The sequence below is a fragment of the Argentina silus genome (genome assembly GCF_951799395.1).
Source record: "Argentina silus genome assembly, chromosome: 10".
Classification (NCBI taxonomy): domain Eukaryota; kingdom Metazoa; phylum Chordata; class Actinopteri; order Argentiniformes; family Argentinidae; genus Argentina; species Argentina silus.
Genome location: NC_139664.1, coordinates 22,237,208 through 22,261,179, shown reverse-complemented (window position 1 = coordinate 22,261,179; position 23,972 = coordinate 22,237,208). Strand labels below are relative to the sequence as shown.

The 23,972-nt window shown below is 40.9% G+C and overlaps 1 protein-coding gene across 1 annotated transcript; it reads left to right on the top strand.

Annotated features, from left to right (window-relative positions):
- Positions 1–3,469: 3,469 nt before the first annotated feature.
- On the top strand, positions 3,470–23,625 carry hjv (hemojuvelin BMP co-receptor; the record flags this gene model as incomplete). Its single annotated transcript, XM_083679482.1, has 5 exons — positions 3,470–3,572; positions 3,987–4,504; positions 10,661–11,322; positions 23,058–23,172; positions 23,389–23,625. 5 exons carry the CDS (start codon positions 3,470–3,472, stop codon positions 23,623–23,625), a joined length of 1,635 nt encoding a protein of 544 aa, XP_083535608.1.
- Positions 23,626–23,972: the final 347 nt, after the last annotated feature.

Below are 23,972 nucleotides of genomic sequence, written 5' to 3'. Positions count from 1 at the left end.
TAATCAAGCCTGCTAGTAATAAAAACATGCATTAGTCTCTCAGTGTCAGCCTGGGAGAGAAGTGATAAAACACTGAAGAGATAAAATATTTTTTAGTCAAAACATTTTAGTCACATTCTTGATATGGGTTTCAAAATTAAGATCTGAGTGAATGATGACAACTAAGTTTTTTGCCTGGTGCTTGGTGTTAAGTACTAGTGTCTTTTCTCTTTTGCTTGGTGTTAAGTACTAGTGTCGTTTTCTTTCTTCCGGCTTTTGCTCCATTGACTAGTCACAGGTGATATCTATTTTTCCGCGGCCTGGTTGCCTCGGGCAACAAAATAGTCCTGGGCAGTTAGATACATTAGGTCCTAAACCTGTTAAGAACTAGACCAGAGAGGCCAACCCACTTTTCAAGTCTATCAATAAGGATATCATGGTCCACAGTATCAAAAGCTGCACTCAGGTCCTGCAGGACAAGGACAGAAAGCATCAGTGTTATGTCTGAAAAAAATCTTTAGAGCTCAGAAGGTTTTGTTTTTCTTTCAGTCACGCTTCCTTGACAACCAAACAAATTCTTAATTTATCCTTTATTTATACAGGGGAGATCTTACTGAGACCAAAGTCAACACAATATTTCAAGGAAATAAAAGCAGAGGGGAAAAAAAATAAATCTATAAAACAATGAATGAAAAAACATCACCGTCTGGTACGGTAACAGCACGGCCCAGGACAGGCGAGCTCTGCAAAGGGTGGTACGCTTTGCAGAAAGGACCATGGGAGCTCCAACCCCCCCCCCCCCCCCCCTCCATGTCCTGTACACCAGGAGGTGTAGGACCAGAGCCTGTAGGATAATGAAGGACCCTCACCACCCAAAAAACGGACTGTTCCAGCTGCTGCGGTCAGGCAAACGCCTTCGCTGTCATGCAGCAAGAACAGAGAGGCTTAGACTGAGTTTCTTCCCCCATGCCAACAGGATCATCAACGATGACCCCACCAGTGCCCCCCTCAAGTCACTCACACACTCACTGACATCATAACACATACACACACATAATTACCCATTGCATACTCATCTTTCACTGTAATTAACTGTACTGTCAACCTGTCATTGCCATTGTATATAGCCATTCCATTGTGTACCTTGCTTACATTGCTGTTTATACTGCTGTTTATATTCTATTTATTTTTAAACTTATTGTTGCACTCCTCTGTGGCACTGTCACTTTTGCATTTCACTGTATACTTGTATGCACGTGACAAATAAAGAATCTTGAATCTTGAATCTTGAAAAAAAGAAAAGAATAGCAACAATGATATAAACACTTAAGGCATCAACTCAACCTAGATTAAAATAAGATGTGGATAACAGAAAAAAAGCAATAGATAGGAATCACATAACAAAGGACCCGCTAAAACAGTTAACATTTTCAGTGAATACATCCACTAACATTCTCTTGAAATGGGCTGGATAATTTGTGACCCTCCAAATCAAAAGTAGGGTAAGGTATGATGGGAGTTTCTGTAAAAGTGATATAAACAAAAGTAAGCCAACAAAAGTGGTCCTTAAAGAAGTAGTAGCAAAATGATCATGAATGCGATCTGTCTAAACTGACATCTGATATGGGTCACTTGTAAAACTTGTGCCAACAAGTCAAACCAAAAAATTGGATAAGAAATGATCAGATTAAGTCACTTTGCTTGCAGTTTTAACCTAGCCTAAATAGCTTCACACTGCCATGCTATCTGTTTCCAAATTGGACTTGACAAAGAGAGGCACAGCTTTTAGTATTTTTTTTTTTTACTCACTTTCTCTCTGTCTTGTTTGCTCTTCACTACTGGCAAACAGAGGGAGAGGAGTCCAAATTGCAAAATGTCCCTTTGAAAACATTGGCATGGCTTAGCTTTAACAAGCGGCTTAAATAACTCAAAATGGGTCTTTGATACTAGTGCAGCTTTAGTGCAGCAAAGATGGTAAGATATACTGTACATTATAATTGTTTTCCAATAACATGTCCTGGTGAATTTTCTTTGTTGACCGAGCTCTAAAAAAACGAGAAGACATTCACTTTTTCTACTGAATGGAAACTTACAGTGCCTATACATTGTCAGGGAAAATATTTGTGCTTTTATTTTTTATTTTTATTTTTATTTTCAAACAATATATGAATTGTAAAGGGATAGTGGTCAGCTTTGTAGAGATGCCCTTTTGGAAAATAAAAACTTTGTCCTTTCCATGAATGTGACCAACATATATTGTTTTGCTCTGATTTTCATATTTGTCAACAGGTTCCTCTGTATGTTCCTGATCTTGTGGATGACAAAGCTGAAAGATGATGTCAGACTGCAGTTGATGGGTCCCAGGAGAGTGGAAGATTGTTTTTCACTACATTACTATCTCAAACAAAGTTAGCATCCATTTACTAAGGTACTGTAAAAGCAACATTTCCCATAAATTGAAATTGATTGATAGAAGCATGAGGAATGAATGTAATGAGGGTATAGGTTGAATTTGATTACACTATAGCCTAATCTGTTGGCAGGTGACATTTTATCTTTCATAAAGTTCCTACAGAAAGTCTACAGGTACACCCACAATGTTCACATTGTATTGCCTCAGAGCCTGTACAGTATTTAAAGGTAGACTCTGGGATAGGATGTCATGCCAGGAGTTGATGGTTTCCTCGTTTCTTGATGGTCTCTCGTTTCTTGATGGTCTCTCGTATCGTGATCGTTTCCTTTTTGAAATAATCTCTGGTAGCGTCTACCTTTAAAGGGACACTTCACCAATTATAATTTTTTACCTCAATCAGAACGTGTTACGAATGTGTGGGCATGTGAAAATAATGCGTCCAAATGCGTTCTGTAGATGCAGGGTTAATCACATGGTTTTTGAAAACTACAAAGAGATTTAGGAAGGAGTGAGATTATCGTTTCCAAATTAGGTACTGCCTGGTTTGTTTACATCCATAAACACTGCGCTAGCGCATACATCTATCACTTGTGTTTACTAACGTCTCTATGGATGTTGTAGGATTTCATCATTCTGACATATTACGTCCTGGTCCAATAAAAGGCTATTTTCTCGCTTATTTGCGAAAGTTTTTGTATATTCCCTGGATATTTAGACAAAGACCACTTGCACCACTTATAACTTGCAATCAAATTCCTTCAAAAGTAGATTTAGTTCCTAAGAGTAGAGGGAAAGGGCTTGTTTCCACATTTACATTTTACATTTTTGTCATTTAGCAGATGCTCTTATCCAGAGCGACTTACAATACATGTCTAAATTAAGTGAATCAACTATACATCACAGTCATCATAAGCAAAACCTTGCAATGGCATAAGGATAAGAGCCACAGGCAGTCACAGTGCTAGAGAAAGGAAGAAAACAAGTTGTTAGTTTTAATTTTTATTATTTTTTATGGCCGGCAGCTCTAGCCAGTGTGCTGAGCCTGGTCTGTAGGCAGCCTTTAGAGGCTGGGAGGGAATGGGGACACTGGCCCTCAGCAGCGACCACAACCTGCTGTCATGGCATTGGAAACGCGGCGTTGGTGTGGCATTGCTTCTGGTTCACCTGTGCTGCCTTCAAGGTAGGTCTCAATTATACACAGTTTTTGTGTCAAACTAAAGTATCAAGCAACTTTGACACCTCACACACTTATGTTGGTAATATGCTCATCATTTAGACAATGTTAGTTGTCTCGACTACTTGGTTGCAATATGTCACAGTATGTGCGTATCTTGTTGTGTTTATAGTAGATAGTACTGATTAAGTATTTGCCAATGTTATGCACACAGGATGGTTTAAACTGAAAAAGTTTGTGTGTATATGGGTTTTAATTTGAACCTAGATTGGGAAGACAGGATTTACTGGTACTTGAGGATTGCACTATTAATCAATGTTCATGCAAAATAGTATCATTGCAGTAACGGTATGCTGCAGCATGCAATAAATGGTGACTATTGGTGAATTGCAAACTTTATCTTCCTCCCTTTTCCCTCAGTATGGGCCTCCTGCCGCATCCTGAGGTGCAACTCTGACTTTGTAGCCGCCACCCTGGACCTGGGGGGTAGTGGCAGCAGTGGTGGAGGGGGGAGCAGGGAGGGGGGCAACGCAGGCTACTGCAGCGCCCTACGGTCCTACGCGCTCTGCACCCGCCGCACTGCCCGGGCCTGCCGAGGCGATTTGGCCTACCACTCGGCCGCCCAGGGCATTGAGGACCTGGTAAAGCAGCACAGCTGCCCCAGGACAGGCCCCACTGCTCAGCCCCGGCCTCTACCCCAGGCTCCCATCTCCAGGGACACCTGCCTCTATGAGAAGGGCTACTTGCAGCGAGAAGGCCGGGCTCCAGAGTACCTCCACTGCGGGGTGTTCGGGGACCCCCATGTGCGTACCTTCCACGATGAGTTCCAGACCTGTGCTGTGAAAGGGGCCTGGCCGCTCATCGATAATGAGTACCTCTATGTGCAGGCCACCAGTGCGCCCATGAGAGGAGGGGCATACACCACAGCCCTGACAAAGGTTAGTAGATAAACAGGTAAACAGGTAGCCTGGATACAGACTCGCTGAATAAATGATGTTGTGGCTCATTAAAGGATACAGTACTGTATGTGTGTGTCACATAGCGGTCGATCCTGTGCCTGGAAAAGACGTGCACTCTTATACTCACACTAGCATCTGTCCTAGAAAGTACACATGTTTCAACATACTCACAGTAGCATCTGCCCTAGAGTGTACACATGCTTTAACAGAAGGCGCAGTACAGCGACTACAAACACTCCTGTTGTGTGCCAACAGTGTTGTGTGTCTGATTCACTAAACATTTAGCATCCCAGACTTTTTCCACAATGTTATATTCCGTTGTGTTATCGTATACAGGGAGCTTTGCAGTTTCAAAAAGGACGTATGTGAGCGCTTTTGGAGCCTTTGTTCATGGTTTCACATTTGCCCCTGTTTTCCATTGTAGACTGGGGTGTCGCTGGGGCTGGTCTTGTCATACTCGATGTGGCTATATGGTGGAACTGATTCGACATGCTTGGCACAATTGCAAACAGCTGGATGTGTAACACCGTGGCTGTTGAAATGCCCAATAAAGAAATGCACCTCCAAAGAATAGTACCATTGTTAAGACAAACTATAATATTAAAACTAACTATCAAAAACGAAACCATAATGTTAACTCCATCAGGCGTGGGACGCAAACTCAAAACCTTCACAGGGCATGCCATGTACATAACCACTACTCTATCGCTTCTCCTCTATGAAACTGTGTTTCATGATATAGGAATTATGTGAACTTTCTATTTGTTTTCCACACACTGCAAATCACTGAGATGCCCTATAATAACTTGTGACCAGCAGCCTGTAATCATCGCTATGATCTACTGTCCGTTTTAAAGAGGTGCAATGACCTGTACATGCCACACTCCCAATGAACGCTTATGACACTTTTAGCAGAGATCAAAGTAATGCGATAATCATGTACACAACATGTCAAAGTGTTCAAACTACTCTCTTAAGTCATTTCAGTCAGAATGATGCCACTGTGTAATCACTTCACACTACTCCCCGCACTAGAGTAAATGCAGGACCTTTTCTATAATAACATCAGTGTGTACACAGATCAACCAGAAGCAGATACAGGAGTGGACAATGTGCAATGATTTCCAAAACAGGCTCGCTGCAGTAAGAGATAAGAATGTGTGTTACTCTGCACAAGGTCTCGGGCCTTGATGTAGCCTATTGGCAGCAATGGATTTAGCCTGACTTAAACCTAAATAGCATTGTATAAATAACCCACCCTCCAATCTCTTCAAAACCATCCAGGACAGTTCAATAAAACAGAAGCTCATGTATAAGAAGCATGCATTACTGCTCGGGGCACAATGTTATACTGTGTAAGTCAATACAACAGTTTGGTGATACACACGTGTAATTCAAAAAGGAAATGTGTAGTCATTTATTGCTGGTTTGCGGTTTACAGAGGTTTCATAAATTAAATGGTACAGAGGCAAAATAAATTACACACACACACACACACACACACACACACACACACACACACACACACACACACACACACTCACACACACACACACACACACACACACACACACACACACCCTCTCTCAACAACATGCAGGGCACAAAAAGTCACACTCCACTGGTGGGCTGCCAACACAGTCCCAGTAGAACAACAGTTTACATTTGGGCTTGGTACATTCAATCTGAAAGATAAGAAACAACATTGTACGCAACAAAAACTAATCATAACCTCTACCAACCATCCTCTCACCACCAATACACTTTTTGAAAAAAGAGCTGCAACATAGAACCATAAAGGGTACTTTGGTTGTCGTAATGGGAGAACCCTATTGTAGTTCCATGTAGAACCCTTTTCCAGAAGGTTCAAAATGGAACCTAAAACTGTTCTACATGGAACTAAAAATGGTTCTCCCACAGGGACAGCTAAAGAACCCTTTTGTTTAAGAGTGTAAAATTGTGAATCTCACCCATTGGTCTTGGAATAAGGTCACCTCACCACAGGAACGGCAGTAGTCCCCCAATGGGTCTATTGAAAATGGAGCAAAATGAGTAATCTGTAAACAGTACTATGGCAGTTAATTCACCACATGGTGATCCTTTTCAACACCAGTTAGGTTATACCTACCAGTGCCATTCAGCAACTGCTGCACTATGGTTCTCTTTATCAAAACCACACCATTGGCATCCACTGGAAATTCAACATCAACCCCCTCCAAAACACATTCTGCAAACTGTGCACAAAAATAACTTCAGAGAAATCTTCAATGTAAGTCCAATGTATATAACACAGTTACAATTTAAATATTTTACAAACGAAAGCCCCACAGGAAGTCCTATCAGTCTGGACAGGGTGGGGAAGGGTTGTGCAAGTCCAGCGGGAAACTGAACAGTTCCTCCTCATGAAGGCCCTAGAAATAAGTATGAAGTAAATGCCAATGTTAGAGACTACTAACTAATCTGTCAAATCAGTCCAATATGTACATTTGTATTCACATTGATCTTAATCCTGACTTCTCCAACTTCAACGCCTGGTTGCATCCTTGCATTTTGCCAGGTCTGACTCTTTTGCACCAGGGGGGTCCAGGACCAATGCCATCCTCTCTTTAGGATAGATCACATTTAAACCAAATACAAAGAAGACAGTGATTACTTCCATTACACAACTCAGGGCCAATTGTCCCTCATGTTTTCACTTACCACCAGTGTCCATTGATGGTTGTGGTTCATTACTCCAACAAGAATATCATATGTCAGAGGATCCAACTGAAAATATACCATACATTCACATTATAGATAAGGGACTTATGTCAATGGCATTCACTCTCAGATATGAAAGGTTGAAGAGCACTCACCTTCTGTCATCTGGTAGGAGTCGACATGAAAGATGTGCAGACCCTGCCTCTTTGTTCTCTTAATTTGGCCAGCAAAGTAGGCATTAATCACCTGAAGATATGGAGGAACACCATTCTTGCCATTTCAAATACAAATGGTTAATGCTGACATGTAAAACACACACTAAGGTACATTGTATTAACAAAATGTATGAATTGTAGTGTCATACAACTAATTCAATTTTGCTGGAATACACCTTGTACGGCCCTATGCGGCTCCACAGGACATCCCTTTACCTTCCTTCCTGTTTCATCAATCACTGAAAAATATACATATTGGCAAGTCACAGTGATGGCAGAACTTAATGATGCGGGCATGCAAAAGGATGACTGATGACTGAAATGGACTGAAATAGAGGCTCAAATCAAAGAACCCATCACAAAACAATGGCTTCAGGTTGACAGCAAAAGGGCGCACGTATATAGACTTGCCATTCAACCCATAGCAGAATCACTGGGTCAGAGGTGGTGCTGGTAGATGGGTCGGAGGTGGTAGATGGGTCAGAGGTGGTGCTGGTGGATGGGTCAGAGGTGGTGCTGATGGATGGGTCAGAGGTGGTAGATGGGTCAGAGGTGGTACAGGTGGATTGGTCAGAGGTGGTGTTGGTAGATGGGTCAGAGGTGGTAGATGGGTCAGAGGTGGTGCAGGTGGATGGGTCAGAGGTAGTGCTGGTGATCTATATTCACCCTTGGGCGTGTGACCCCGTCAACCCCAACAAGGTCAGCACTCTGGCCCTCCAACTTCAGGATCACTATGAGCATCTAGCTTCCCCCCTTTGTGCTGCTGGCTACGGATGTTCTCTGGCATAACCTTCTCCCCAACGGCAAACTCCTCTGGCTTCCCTGCTTCCATCGTCCTTTTAAGGATCTGCCCAAGATTTCCATCATACAAAACAACCGTTAAACATGGTGGAAGGGTTATGGTTTGGGCATGTATAGCTGCCACTAGAACTGAGTCCTTGTCTTCATTGATGATGTAACTGCTAAAAGCAGCAGGATGAATTTTGAAATGTACAGAAACATCTTGTCAGCCCAAGTACAAGCAAATGCCTCCAAACTCATTGGACGGCGCTTCATCATACAGCAGGACAATGACCCAAAACATACTGCCATAGCAACTAGGGAGTTTTTCAGGCCCAAAAAATGGATTTTTGCTGAAGAGTACAGGCCTGGCAGAGCATCGCCAGAGAAGATATTCAGCGTCTGGTGGAGTCAATGGGTCGTAGACTTCAGGCAGTTATTGCATGCAAAGTATTCTTGACCAAATACTAAACATGAGTGCTTAATTTGGACATTTGATCAATCTGGCCCATCACTTTTGGTGGCCTAAAATAGGGAGACTAATGTCTAAAAAGTGGTTTCTGAATGGTGAAACCAATATGTACATCAAATTAAATCTGAGAATCTCTACTTTAAACTCATGGTAATTGTTTGATTTCAAATTCAAATTTATTGAGTGCAGAGCCAAAAGAAGAATTTATTTTTATTTTTTTATTTAAAATAAGAGTAATGTCCAATAAACAGTTTAAATGCTTGTCTGAACTGTTACTAGATAACCTATACAGTATGCTGTAACATACAGAGTGATCTGTACATTGTGCCCCAGTAGCAGCCACTAAATCCAAACCTACAGACCTTGACCATCATTGCTTCAAACTATGATTCTTAGCAGTGTTGCCTGTTGCCTATGTCTCTTTCAGTCTACCATTGTACCATTTGGACAACATAGGCCACTCATTTGACTATAGAGACATATTTAAAATTATTACAGTATTAGACAATTATCATGAAATATAATTGTTGTTTTTAATTAAGCAATTTTCTAAATGTTTTCAATTATTATAAAAGTGTCACATTTGGGCAAACTTTGTGGTGCTCCTATTGAAAAGCAATGAAGATAAAACTGGTCTGCTAGTCATGTTACTGTCCAGTGTAAAATTCGGTGTAAAAACTAGCATATACAATTTATCAACTGTATAACCACTGTGTACCCATTGCAAATTGTGTGGGATGATGACACATCAGGGTTAGTTCTCAAAGCATTTATAAGTGTATTTATAAAGCATTAATAACTGGCTCCTGATTGCAAGCTCCCTATTTGGCAAGCACCAAGTTAATATCTATCAATCTAAACTAATGATTTATAACTGTTTGTAAATGGTTTATATCATTGAATAATAAACTGGTTATAAATGATTTATTAAGTTATTATAAACCATTTATAAACCCTTAACAAATGGTACCTTAATGTCAAGTGTTCCTGGAACGGTAATTTTGCAGACTAAGGCTGATGTTATAAAACGCCAAATCCACAGCTGTCCCTTTTGAAATTGATTGATAACCATTTGGTTGAACTAACTGCGTTATGCCAAGTTAAAACATCTGAAATGCCAAGTAGCCCAGCCTTATTTTGTAGGCCTACCCCTAAATTAGGCTACAGCAATTAATTCACATACATTTCCAACTTTCATCAAGTGAGCATTTCGTGATTGGATGTGTGTGCACTCTGGCAGCTTCTGTATGGATTGGCATGAAATACTTTAGTTGTGGTACAAAACAAACTGGACACATCGAATTGAGCAACGCCAGATTGAACAGCAGGATTTTTGTCTCTGTTAATTGAGGGATACCCTTGTGTGTAATAGCCCTTCTCTTACATGCATTGTTGCATGTCAGTTTCTTCGTCTTGCTATGATGACAGCTTCTATGGCAAGTTTAGATCTAGGTAAGATAGACTGTGACATACCATCAGTTTTCAGAAGTTCTTTATAGCACCACATTAATTGTGTATGGCAAATAGTGATGACTTTTTTGACTTGGACTATAATGAGCCTTATTTACATACAACATTGACTGTATGTAAATGTTGTATGTATGTAACAGTCTAAATATAGATGATCACCATGGTTATTGTGGCGGTATAACAGGAGCATAAGCCTCACAATCAATTTGTAAATTCATCCCTCAGACTGTCACCAAATATTCCTTAAAGTTAATACCTATAAAGAGAAACAGACAAACAATCAAGTGTTATTACGTTGATTACTATTGCTTGTTATGTGGTGGAAAGGTATGCTATGTCCTGTTGCTCTTTTCTTTAGTTTCTTCTTGAGAGAACCACTCACCAGGTGTTGCATCCTTCACTGTTAAAGGGGAGGCACATTGACTAACTATCCTATTATTCTATTATTCTATTATTATTTATTATTAAATGGCATATATTATCCTATCTCCTTGACAGATCACCATCATCTTTAAGAACTCGCTCCAGTGCATCGAGCCGCAGATCTACCTGGCGGAGCTAGACAATGTGCCAGCTGCCTTTGCTGACGGCTCAGTGACCAGCGGCGAGCGGCGGGGCCAGCACAGCCTGAGCGTGCGCTCACAGAATCCCGGGCGCCACGCAGAGATCCGCGCTGTCCACATTGGCACCGTCCTGGTGGTGCGCCAGAGTGGCCACTCCCTGGGCCTGTCTGTGCGCTCGCCGCGTGCCATCGTCGAGGCTTTCTCTCCTGAGCAGGACCTTCAGCTGTGCGTGTGGGGCTGCCCGGCTTCTCAGCGCCTAGAGAGACCACCCCGTCCTCCGTCGACTTCCTTCACCTCTTATTTCCTCAACTCCTCCTCCCCACAACCATATGCTGCTGCCCAAGCCCACTGCGCAGCCCTCCTCCCAGCCAGGGATGTGTACTACCAGGCCTGCCTGTTTGACGTGCTTGCCACTGGGGACGTCAACTCTAGCACAGCAGCAGTTGCTGCCCTAGAGGATGCCCGGGGTATGATTACAGACCCTGATAAGGTACATCTGCGGCTGGCCGCCACGGCAGACAGATCTGTCCAGTGTCTGCCTGTGGTGCTTGCTGTGGCAATGCTAGCTGAGCGTCTGGCGGCTCTATGGTCGGGTCAGTGTGCGCGAACCTTGTGACTGGATGGGGCTGGGTGTGTAGGATTAGCAACACATGCTAACTACGGATGATGTTTTCTCACACGGGTGGATGAATGGTCTTGTCCTTACACAACAGTTTATGCAACGACAATCTTTGACTGTTTGGAATCCTGTGGCCTTGTGTTTGGCTGGATCACTGTTAATAGCCACATTGATGCTAACTACGAAGGTCTATTTTCTATATTGGTCTTTTGTCATAAATGCAACAGATACCAGTCATCAGTTTGTGCCTTACTCATCATTTACTGAAGGGAGAGGAGGATGCTGATTGGAATTAGTTAAAAGTAGAGTGAATGATCTGGGACAAAAGTCAGTGGCAAAGGGTGAAGTCTAGATGAGCCCAGCTCCCTGTTAACTTCATGCCCTTGACTCTGAAGATCCATGGTACTGCCAAGATATATTTGATCTTTTAGACAGAGCATATATTGGTGCGTTCTGAATACTTTTTGATATAACCTTTTATCCTTTTCAATTTGTAATAAACTATTGAACTGGAATTCAGCAGTTTATTTCATGTAAATAGAATACAGTGCTATCTTAAACTCTGTAAGAACACTAATTTATCACTAATTTATTACGCATGTGTCATTTTCTTTGTCTCAACCTTTGTATGCAGTGCCGAGTTGTTTTTTTAATGTAACTTATTTGTTAAAGAATGTTTACAATTCATCATGTCTAGACTTTTATCAAAAACTGAGATACTCAAAATACATTGTTAGTACAGTATCTTTACTATATTTAGTTTCTAAAACCAGAGACAATGTATTGTCACATTCAGAGATCTCCAGTGACAAGAATTAAAACATGAAATCATAATATATCTAAAATATTTCTCTAATGTTAATAAATGTGTTCTGTGCAAGTATTTGATGATCGATTGTGAGCAATGTGAGTTTTGAAGCTGTGTACTTATGGTTAAGAAAACTCTTGTGTGCATCTTGCATTATATATATATATATATGCCATTTAGCTGACACTTTCATCCAAAGTGACTTATATTTTTGTATATATTTTTCAGTATATATGGACCCAGCAGGAATCAAACCCACAACCTAAACGTTGTTAGCCATGCTCTGCCAACTGAGCTACAGAGGACCACACCAACAGCATTATCTATATTTCTCTCCTAACATACGGACCTGGTTTAATGAATAATTCAATATTGAGGATGAAACAACTGACTTGACAGAGAAAACATGTTCCACCGGGACACATATAATGCATATATTTTTCAATAGTTGTGCAGATAGGGCACTTTGAGCTGTATGGCGCCAGTAAATAGCCATCAACATTTGCGAAGAAATTCAAATTCATTGGATGGCGTTTCATCATAAACCAGTTGCTTCCCTCAGTCCTGGAACATAACCGGGAGACAAAAACTGCTGTGGTTCATGTTGGGTCAAATGATATCAAACTGGCCTGTTCGGACAAACTGAAAAATGACTTGATACAGTTCTCCACGACCCTTAAGGACCCCCTGGTCCACTACCTCATTTCGCTCAGGTGACATGAAGTTTCGCAGGCTATGGCAGCTACATCGGTGGCTTAAAGCATTCTGTAACACAGAGGATATTCCATTTGGAGAAAATGTTGACTTGTTTTGGGGGAGACCAGCAATTTTTAAGCATTATGGAGTGCACCCAAACAGAAGGAGCAGAGATCCTATCTGACAATATGGCGAAGGTATTAAAGTGGTGAGAGGGGACACCAGTCGTAGCCCTCTTAAGGTAACCCCAAACCATTTCCCTCATACACTGCCAATAAAACATGTTTAAGTACAGGCTAGCAAATTGGCCTACGTCTCAGGGGAGGTACCCACCCTAGAAACATCAGACGATTCTAAAATGAGAAATGGGCTTGGACTATTACATTTAAATGCCAGAAGCCTAATAAATAAAATTAGGCTTCATCAACATGTGGGCTCAGCAGGCAAACCCAGACATTTTTATGATCTCTGAAACATGGCTAAATTTGTCAGTGCCTGACAATGATATGTCCTTAAATTATACCGTATTTAAGACAGACAAAGAAGGTAGAGGAGGAGGGGGGCTATTTGTATCGCCCACCATCTGCTCATCATAGTACCCTTGATAACTTAGCTGCATCACTATCCTCCATTCTGAAGTAGAAATAATATCTGATTTAAGTCTAGACTGGTTGTCTCAAACCTCAGATAAAATCAAACACCTATGCGATGGCTTACAACTATCACAGTTAATCTAAAAACCAACACGGCCTAACTTGAAGAATCCAGATAAATCCATCCTGCTAGACATCATCCTAAGAAATAGGCCTTATACATACTGTATATGTAGTGGTGCTTTCCCTAATGACATCAGTGAACACTGTCTGATAACCTGGATTAAAGGTGAAAAGACACAAAAAATCTGCCCCACGCTTTCTTACAAAAAGACATTTTAGCGAGCACGTTTTTTTACATGATCTTTATTGGTCGAATCTCTACCTTATCACCTGCATGCCTATTTGGCTCTAGAACATTTCTCATCTATATTTACATCTCTGGCAGGCAAACATGCCCCCTTTAAACGCCTTAGAATTAAGAATAGAACTAATCCTTGGTATTCCACAGAACTTTCATCTCTCCTTTTGTTGAGAAACCAGGCCTGGGCCAAAGCTATAAAAACAGACTCAGTAGCTGATTGGCAGGTTTTCAGACAACTGAGAAATAGATGCACCTCATCAATTAAGAAAGCAAAATCAAGCTAATTCCTGTGCTATCTCGGATTCTGCTGCTGATCCTACATAATGAAAACAATTAACACCCTGAAGTGTGGAAATTCCTCTTCATCCCTACCTAAAGAAGTTTTGTCAGACTCTGGCCTCATTACAGAGGAAATTTAGATAAGTAATACCTTTAATCAGCATTTTATCTTGGCAGGCTTTTTATTTGAGAGAAATTATGGTTTGGCTGACCCTGGTCAGACGGTCAACTGCGCTCCCATCTCCCAGCCCCCAGCCACCTCGATGGGAGATCAGTGAACTACTAGCGAGTCTTTGTTTTCATTTCAACAATTTTCTACTTGTGATGTACTAGATACCCTGCTTAAAATTGACATTAAAAAATCAATTGGGACTGATCTGCTTGATCCAGGCCTATTGCAGCTTTCAGCTTGACACATATTTTTAAATCTATTATCTCAGATGCTATCCCTAAGCCTTGGAAGGCAGCCCATGTGCACCCTCTCCATAAAGGTGACCGACCTAGATAACTACCGCCAAGAGTCCCTGGTCAACTCCCAACTAAGAACCTTTTTATGTTCCCATTCTATTCTAAATGTACACCAATCTGGCTTCAGACCTGGTCATAGCACTGTCTCAGCTGCTACCCTTGTCTTAGATAATGTGTTAAATTGCGTAGATCAGAAAAAAACATTGTGCTGCCTTATTGATATGGTCGACCATTACCTACTCATTCAGAGATTGTCTGAAATAGGCCTGGATCAGGCTTCATGTAGAAGGTTTGAAAATTATTTAATAGACAGAATGCAGTGTGTCTTAACTGATTTTCTGGACATAACAAAGCGTGTTCCACAAGGATCCATTCTTGTTCTGGTTCTTTTTACTATTTACATCAACAATATTGGATTATCTGGAAATAATTGTAACCTGCCTATGCCGATGACACTGTTTGTATGTCTATATGTGCTATTGCCCACACAATTGACCAGGCTCTCTCCGAGCTACAGTTTGCATTCGCTGTCCTACAGAGAGCATTTGTTGGGCTGAGGTTGGTGCTTTATGCTGGAAAAACGAAATATATGTTATTTACCAAATCATAGAAAAATGTATTTGATTTATGCATATGGACTTTGGGTGCTGCCCCCATTGAGTGTATCCCCACTTATAAATACCTGGGCATTTGGTTTCACAAAGAATTAGAATCAGAATCAGAATTATTTTATTTGGCCAAGTGTATTTGCACATACAGGAAATTGACTTGGTGAGGTTAGTGCATGGGACATATAAAACAACAATATATATATACATATACATATATATATATAAGCAAAATATTAACAAAATAGCAAAAAACGTACAAAATAGAACTATAAAACAATAAATCATGTAGACTCTGCGAGGCTAAGAGGCAATGAGGCTAGAGGCTGTGAAATGGCTATGGGACATGTACACTACAAATTACAATAAATTTAAATAAATCTAAATTACACTGTCAGTGCATTGTGTATGTGTGTGTGTGTGTGTGTGTGAGACAGGGTGGGGTGGGGGGGGGAGTGGAAGTCCTAGAGTCAGTGAGAGGCAGGGAGCTTGTTTGTGAGCCCCACTGCCATGGGGAAGAAACTGTTCAGGTGGCGCAAGGTTTTGGTCTTGATAGACCGGAACCTTTTGCCGGATGGAAGTCTATGGAAGAGATGGTGACCAGGATGGGAAAGATCAGCGATGATCTTTCCTGCTCTCTTACTGGTCCTGGAGTGGAACATGTCCAGGAGAGACGGCAGGTTGAAGCCGATGACCTTCTCGGCTGACCGAATGTTCCGCTGCAGTCTGCTTTTGTCCTTGGCAGTGGAGGCAGCAAACGATGAGCTGAAGATGGACTCAATGATGGCCGTGTAGAACTCAACCATCATTTTCTGCGGCATGTTGAATTTCTTCAGCTGCCGCAGGAAGAACATCCTCTGCTGGGCCTTCTTGATGGTGGAGGTGATGTCCTCCGCCCACCTGAGGTGAAATTATTGTCCCCAGGAATCTGAATGACTCCACAGTGTTGTGGGGAGTCACACATGATGAGGGGGGCGGTTGGGGCTTGGCTTCTCCTGAAATCTATTACCATCTCTACAGTTTTTAGAGAGTTCAGCTGCAACAGAACAAGTTGTTCTGGCTGCAACAGGAAGCCTGGCTGTCAACTTCCTTTCTGTAGGCGGACTCATCCCCATTGGAGAAGCACTGTCCTGGTCTGGGGGAGACAGTGTCTGGTCCAGCTGCCTTGCGGGGGTTCTGTCTCTTTAACAGTTTTTTTACATCTCTCTCCTGGATGGAGGGGGGGGGCTGTCTGGGTCCATTGTGTAGGGGGGGGTAGTGTCTCTGTCCAGGCTGGGAAGAAGAGGTGTGATAGCTGTGGAGGGGGGTTGGGTGTGTGGGTCAGAGTCAGGACCAGGTCCATTGTCTGTCAAATCTACAGTAGAAGCTGTTTGAGTCTTGCTGTGAACCAGGGCTGGTCATTGTTGTAACTCACCCTGGTGCATGTTGGAATACATCTGTCCTCACTGAAGCTGATGTATGACGTCACAGACTGTGTATTCGTTCAGGCTGTTGGAAGCAGTCTTAAAAATGTCCCAGTCTGTGTTATCCAGGCAGTCACGCAGTTCCTCCACTGCTTCTCTGCTGCTCCAATTCTTAGATCTCCGCACAGCAGGTTTAGAAAGTTGTAGTTTCTGCCTGTATGCCGGGATCAGATGAATAACAGTGTGGTCAGATAGTCCCAGAGCCGCGCGGGGAACTGCATGATAAGCTCTGCTGATGGTGCTGTAACAATGATCCAAAATCTGACTTGAAGTTCAGAAAACATATGGAGGAGCTTGTTAAAAAGCTAAGATTTACGGTGGGCTTCTTTTATAGGAAGAGATCTTGCTTTTCCCTGAACAGTAGACAGTGGATTGTGCAATCAACCTTAATGTCAGTGCTTGATTATGGTGCCCTTCGCTTTATCCCACTGATAGTTTAATACTCATCATTGCATACTTTATCAAAAGGTTGGCTAGATCTTGTTAAAGTCCTGTATATCTCTTCATTACTCCCTTTTTGTGTTATAAAGCCCTACTGCATAAACCCCGGCTTACCTAACCTCATTATTGAAATTAAAGAACATAAATTACCTAACTCATTCTCAGAGTTGGTTAACTCTTGAGGTTCCTCGGGTCTCCATCGAATTGGGTAAATATGCTTTTAGTTATGGTGCACCTCACTGCTGGAACAATCTGCAGAGAACATTTCAGTTGGTTGCTCTGGGGACGCTTGGGCAGTTTAAAGGACCTCTAAAAAATGTGTTTGTGTTTCTTGATCGTGTTTTATAATGTTTAAATTTTGTATTTGTATTATGTAGGGTTGTAAACTGTGTGTATGCAGGGCTCCCTTGTAAAAGAGACCTTGGTCTCAATGGGACTCCCTGCTAAAATAAAGGTTACATAAAATTAAATCATACTGTAAAACAATTACTCAAAACGTACTGCTACAGCAACTAGGGAGTTTTTCAGGGCCAAAAAGTGGAAAGTTTTTGACTGGCCAAGTCAATCTTCAGATTTAAATCCAATTGAACATGTATTTCATTTCATGATAAGATTGTAGGCAAAAAGATCTCAAAACAAACAACAACTGAAGATGGCTACAGTACAGGCCTGGCAGAGCATCACCAGAGCATCTGGTGGGGTCAGTGGGTAGCAGACTTCAGGCAGTTATTGCATGCAAAGGATTGTCGACCAAATACTAAACATGAGTGCCTAATTTGAACATTATATGAATCTGTCCCATTGCTTCTGGTGCCTTAATATAGGGGGACGAGTAAAAAGTCATTTCTAAATTGTGAAACTAATGTGTACACAAATACCATCAAATTAAATTAAAATGCTTCAAAGTGTCATTAAATACGTAGGGCACAAAACTGTAACCTTCATTTGTATGCCGATGATACTGTTGCATATTCTGTTGCCCCTACAGTTTAACAGTTTTTTTTCTGAGCTTCAGGCTGCATTTACTGCTCTTCAGAAAGCCCTTTTAAAATTTAAATTGGTACTTGCAAGAAAATAAGTTGTATGTTATTTTCCAGATCACAGAAAAATGCATCTTTTGACTTATACATGACTGAGCATATGTACTTTAGGTGGTACCTCAATTGAGCAAGTTCCCCATTATAAATACTTCTATCTATATTTTTTAATTAAGAATCAGACTTGACTTTCTTTAAAGGAACATGTCCTGCCTATCTTACGAAGGTAGGAAACATATAGTCCAAGACACAATTTTACCTGTGATTGACTATGGTGATATTTTATACATGCATGCACCCACTAGCACATTAAAATCATTGGATGTCACAGCGTGCTTCAGTTTATAACCAACAACAGATATACCACTCATGATTATACTCTATACCAGAATGTGGGTTGGGTTTCCCTGGTTAAACAAAGATCATGCCATTGGCTTACTTTTGTTTATAAAGCACTTCCCTACTTATGAATTGGAGGGTCACAAATGATCACACAATATCTCAAGACTGGCTAGCTTTGGAGGTTCCCTATACTTCTACAGTTATTGGGAGAACAGCTTATAGCGTCCATGTCCCATCCTCTTGGAATGGCCTTCAGGAGGAACTAAAGCTAGAGTCATTGGTCACCTTAGGCCATGTCAAGAGAATGTTTGTGGATTTATTCATTGAACATTTTAACTATTTTCCTTTGTTATGTGATTCCTATATTGCTTTTTTTTTTCTTCTGTTATCCAATTTATTTATTTATTTTAAATCTTATGTCTTAAGGGTTTATATCATTGTTGTTATTCTTCTTTTTTCCATTCATTCTTTTGTAGATTTCCATTTTTCCCCCTCTGCTTTTATTTCCTTGAAATATTGTGTGATTTTGTCTGTCTGTTTTTTTATCCCCTTGTATCATACAGGGTTCTTCTGTAAAAGAGAAAACACAGGTCTCAGTAAGATCCCCCCTGTATAAATATAGGATAAAAAAAAAAAAAAAAAAAAAAATTCTTGACAAGCATGTGCGTCTTATTCAGTGATTTATTAGCAAGTTCATTATCACCTATCCAACTGGTTTGGTGATCTGCATTTTATCAGATAGGTCCGTATCCTGTACGAAACTTCAGCCTACACAAGCAATAATGACCATACAGTAATGTGTGATTTGCATGAGAACATCAGGATCAAATGTTTGCACAGTTGCTTGGCATGCATCATAATAGATGTCCACATGGCCGGACAGTCATTTCAGAGCAGTGATGGAACGCACCTGATCTGGACTGCAACTGCGAGTGGTAAGCACTGGCCTATCGCAGTTAACGGTAAAACATGCGCCTCTGTCCACATTAACCGGGTGATGTACAGTGGGAAATGGAACTGGAAATGTATAGATTAACCAGCATATCCTCTTAAGCTTTAGGCCCTATTTGACTATTTTCTGCCTAAAAAACATACCCAAACTAAACTGCTTATTACATTAGAAATATCATAATCAGATGCAAAAGCAGGATTCATTTTGATAGGTAACACCTTGAAGTTTGTGTGGATATGCTCAGGTTATAATACAATAACATACTACACATGACAAGGAGACAAAGTGCAAATAAAATATCCTAAATGTATTTTTTCATTTTCAAAGTCATCTTCCACAGAACATTGACAACTCTACTATAGGTCACATGAGCTGAACCCCCCCCCCCCCATCGTATGTACGGCAAGGCAAGGCAAGTTTATTTATATAGCATACATTTCATACATGGAGGCAATTCAAAGTGCTTTACATAAAACCGATAAAAGGAAAGAGCATAAAAAATAAAATAAAAAAAGAAAGCATAAAAGACAAAAAAAATAATAAAAGTCACAGTGCATTTTAGGGTCAGAGTGCAATTATTAGCAGCAATTTGGTTTTCTTTACCTTAGAATACCTGTTCCCCGGGTGTTTGGGACTCTAACCCAAATCTGTATTTGGGACTCTAATCCACATTTTATTACTCTAACCCAAATACCTTAGTTAACTTTGGCAATTTAAGGCAACGGTGAACATAAAGGTTTTTAGCCCATTTTTGAAAGTAGCCAGAGTTGGGGCTGATCTAAGATCTTCCGGAAGTTTATTCCAGCTATGTGTAGCATAATAACTGAATGCTGCTTCACCATGTTTTGTTTTAATCCGAGGAATAATTAGTAGACCGGTCCCTGATGACCTAAGAAGTCTAGAGGGTTCATAGTGTGGAAGCAAGTCAGTAATGTATTTTGGCCCTAAACCATTAAGTTATTGATAGACAAGTAATAGTATTTTGAAGTAAATTCTATAACATATTGGTAGCCAATGCTGAGACCTGAGAACTGATGTAATATGTTCAGCTTTCTTAGTCCTTGTTAGAACTCTAGCAGCAGCATTCTGAATGAGCTGTAACTGCCTAAGTGCTTTTTTGGGAAGGCCTGAGAAAAGACTATTACAGTAGTCTAACCTACTGGAAATGAAAGCATGAATTCGTTTTTTCTAGGTCTTGTTTGGCCATGTATCCTCTAATTCTTGCTATATTTTTTAAGATGATAATAGGCCGATTTTGTTATAGACTTGATGTGAGTGTTAAAATTTAGATCTGAGTCAATAATAACACCCAGATTTCTGACTTGGTTTTTAGACTTCAAAGAAAGGGAATCAAGAATAGCACTAACTTTCAGCCTTTCTTCTTAAGCACCAAAGACTCAAATCTCAGTTTTGTTTTTGTTTAGTTGGAGGAAATACTCTTGCAGACTGAAAAAGACAAGGTCTGGGTCACATGACTGGACAAAGTCTAGTGGTCAAAGATAGGAACTACAACCAAAAAGGAATGCATATGTTTTACGGGAAATGTGTGAAAACAGCGGTTAATCTATACATTCAGTGGTTAATGTATAAATGTCCTCTTAAGATGCACGGGACGATCTCTGCTTTCATTTGATATGTTTAGATATTTGATCAGTTAGTCATAACACAGTAAGCTGCATTGGTGAATGCCGTATATCACAGGAAAGGTGCTATAATATGTAGTGACCCTGTTGCGCATTTAGAGTGCTCACACACTCAATCTTTGTCTGATCACAGCAAACTATGCTAGCTCTGTTTATAACAACATAATAAATAACTACATACCATACATACGATGTCTGATCAAACACAGAGACCTGTACGGTGACAGTTATGACATGTTTGTTGTTTGATAAAATGAAACGCAAAATCAACATCTCGACACTTTGGGCTGTAGATTCACTTGACTTTCACAGAAAACAATACTGACCTGCTACTTAGAACCTGCCCTGTTTCAACCAGTACCAAACATGTGTATGTTCTATAATATTTTTTGAGTATTCAGAGCGTCTGGAGACGGGAGCGTGCATCTTCTTTTTGTTAGAAATTATTTTTTATAAAAACAGTTGCATTATAATGCTCAATAGCAGACGAGTAAATAAAGCTATTCAGTTCTTTATTTAGGGTGATTACATTTACTAATTGTATTTGATATTCCATATGCAAATCAATTGAATTAATATGTTTTTTAATCATCTGATACAGGGAACATTTGTTTGGTAATCATTAACTTTTGATTGAGAAGTGTTGGAAATCATTATTTTTATAAAAACAGTTTATTATTGCTATAATAAAAATACATTACTGCAGTGTGCTAAATGTACTAATGTGATGGCCTGTTGATGAATGAGAGATGAATCAAGCATTAGTTCCATGGTACATTGGATTAATACATGAAGAGGTTAGGGTCAGGTCATCACGATGGATGTTGCAACACACGCATAACACAAGAATGATGTAATGGAAAAATACTAGGATAGGAAAGGACAAATCAGAGTAGGTATATGTTTTCTTCAGCAGGTCAATTCGTTCCCCAGAGGGAACGGACCGGCGATATCTCTACCTGGAACGGATCATGTGTCAGGGGCTGGGACCAGCCTAAAACACCAACGAGAGGAGAGCCAAGTCTAAACCGCGGCTCCTCCCCAACCAAATAGCCAATCAGAATAATTTTGTTTACTGTAAAATGCTTTGTTTGACATTTTGAATGTATCCATTTTTGGAAGGTTGGTTACAGATTAACAGCTTGCTGACTGTGATTTTCTTCGCCAAAAGTGGTCCTTGTACAAGCCTAGAATTCTGACATATAAATAAATAGCTAAAAGTAAGAAGTAGTTTGTCTTCTCCTTCAAATAAAGAACACGTTTTCCCACAGTGTGCGTGTGTGTGTGTGTGTGCGTGCGCCTGGAAGAGTATGTGTTTGTGCGTAATGGTGTGAGTGCCATCCCAACAGGGTAGCCGTCGACGCCTCGAAAGTTGAAGCCGCTGAAGTGGTAGCTGATACAGAAGTGTGTCTGTTCCCGGGTTTGGCCCACATGGCACAGGGGCCGGAGACAGGAGTGCTCTACCGTAGTAGTTTGTCTTCTCCTTCAAATAAAGAACACGTTTTCTCACATTTTACTTTGCGACTTTTAGCACTTCCCATAGCGAACCCCCCCCCCGAAAAGCCAAGATCCGCACCTTTCCTGTGATATACGGCATTCGCCTCTGCAGCTTACTGTGTTATGACTAACTGATCAAACATCTAAACATATCAAATGAAAGTATACATGATATGTATACATTAACCACTGAGTTGGTAAATGTATAGATTAACCGCTGCATTCCTCTTTGGTTGTCGTTCTTATCTTTGACCACTAGACTTTGACCCATACTTTTGACCCAAACCTTGTCATTTTCAGTCTGCAAGAGTATTACTTCCTTAACACAATGATGAAAGGTAGGTCATGAAATGAATTAAATCAAAACTAGTAATTTAAAAAGAAATGTGAGATACAGTATATGCACACAAATAAATATGATTCATGAGTAGCATGTAAAGACATGCATATTTGTGATTTTTGTGATTTGTGACACTGTGGTTGGCCTGATCACTAACAACAATGAGTCATCCTATGAGTTAGAGCCCTGGCAGACTTGTGCCAAGACAACAATCTGTCCCTCAACATCAACAAAACTAAGGAGCTGATCATGGACTTCAGGAGGAAGGACTTCAGGAGGACATCCTCATCCACATCGGTGGGGCTGCAGTGGAGAGAGTCAGCAGCTTCAAGTTCATCGGTGTCCACATCATTGAGGACTTAACATGGTCACAAGACACCCATACAGTGATCAAGACGGCTGAGGAAATTCGGCATGGACAAACTTCTACAGGTGCACCATAGAGCCATCCTGACAGGCTGTATCACCGCCTGGTGCGGCAGCTGCACTGCTCTCAACTGTAAGGCTCTCTAGAGAGTAGTGAAAACGGCCAAGTTCATCACAGGCTGTGAGCTCCCAGCCGTACAGGACATCTACTCCGGGAGGTGCAAGAGGAAGGCCGGGAAGATCATTGTGAGAATGGACCGCAGCCACCCCAGCCACACCCTGTTCTCTCTGTTACCATCTGGCAAATGGTACCGGTGTATCCAGACCCAGACCAACAGGTTCCAGAACAGCTTCTACCCACAGGCCATAAGACTGCTCAACTGACACCATCTCAGGCAATGTCTCCAATGACTTTGCACACACACACACACACACACACACACACACACACACACACGCATGCATTCACACTTACATACTACTCACAATACCATTGGTACTGCCCAATATTGTTGCTGAGTTTCTGCTACTAATTACTATGCCACCTTGTGTTATTGTTTTTTAAATTATTGTTATATTGCATTGCATTGTTGATTGTTTGATTGTTAATTGTTGCATTGTTGAGGAGCTAGCTTGCCTAAGTGTTTCATTGCACTGTATCATGTATATTGTGTATTTGATAAATAAACTTTGATTTGATTTATTAGTAGCCTAGTAACTCTGATAGTAGC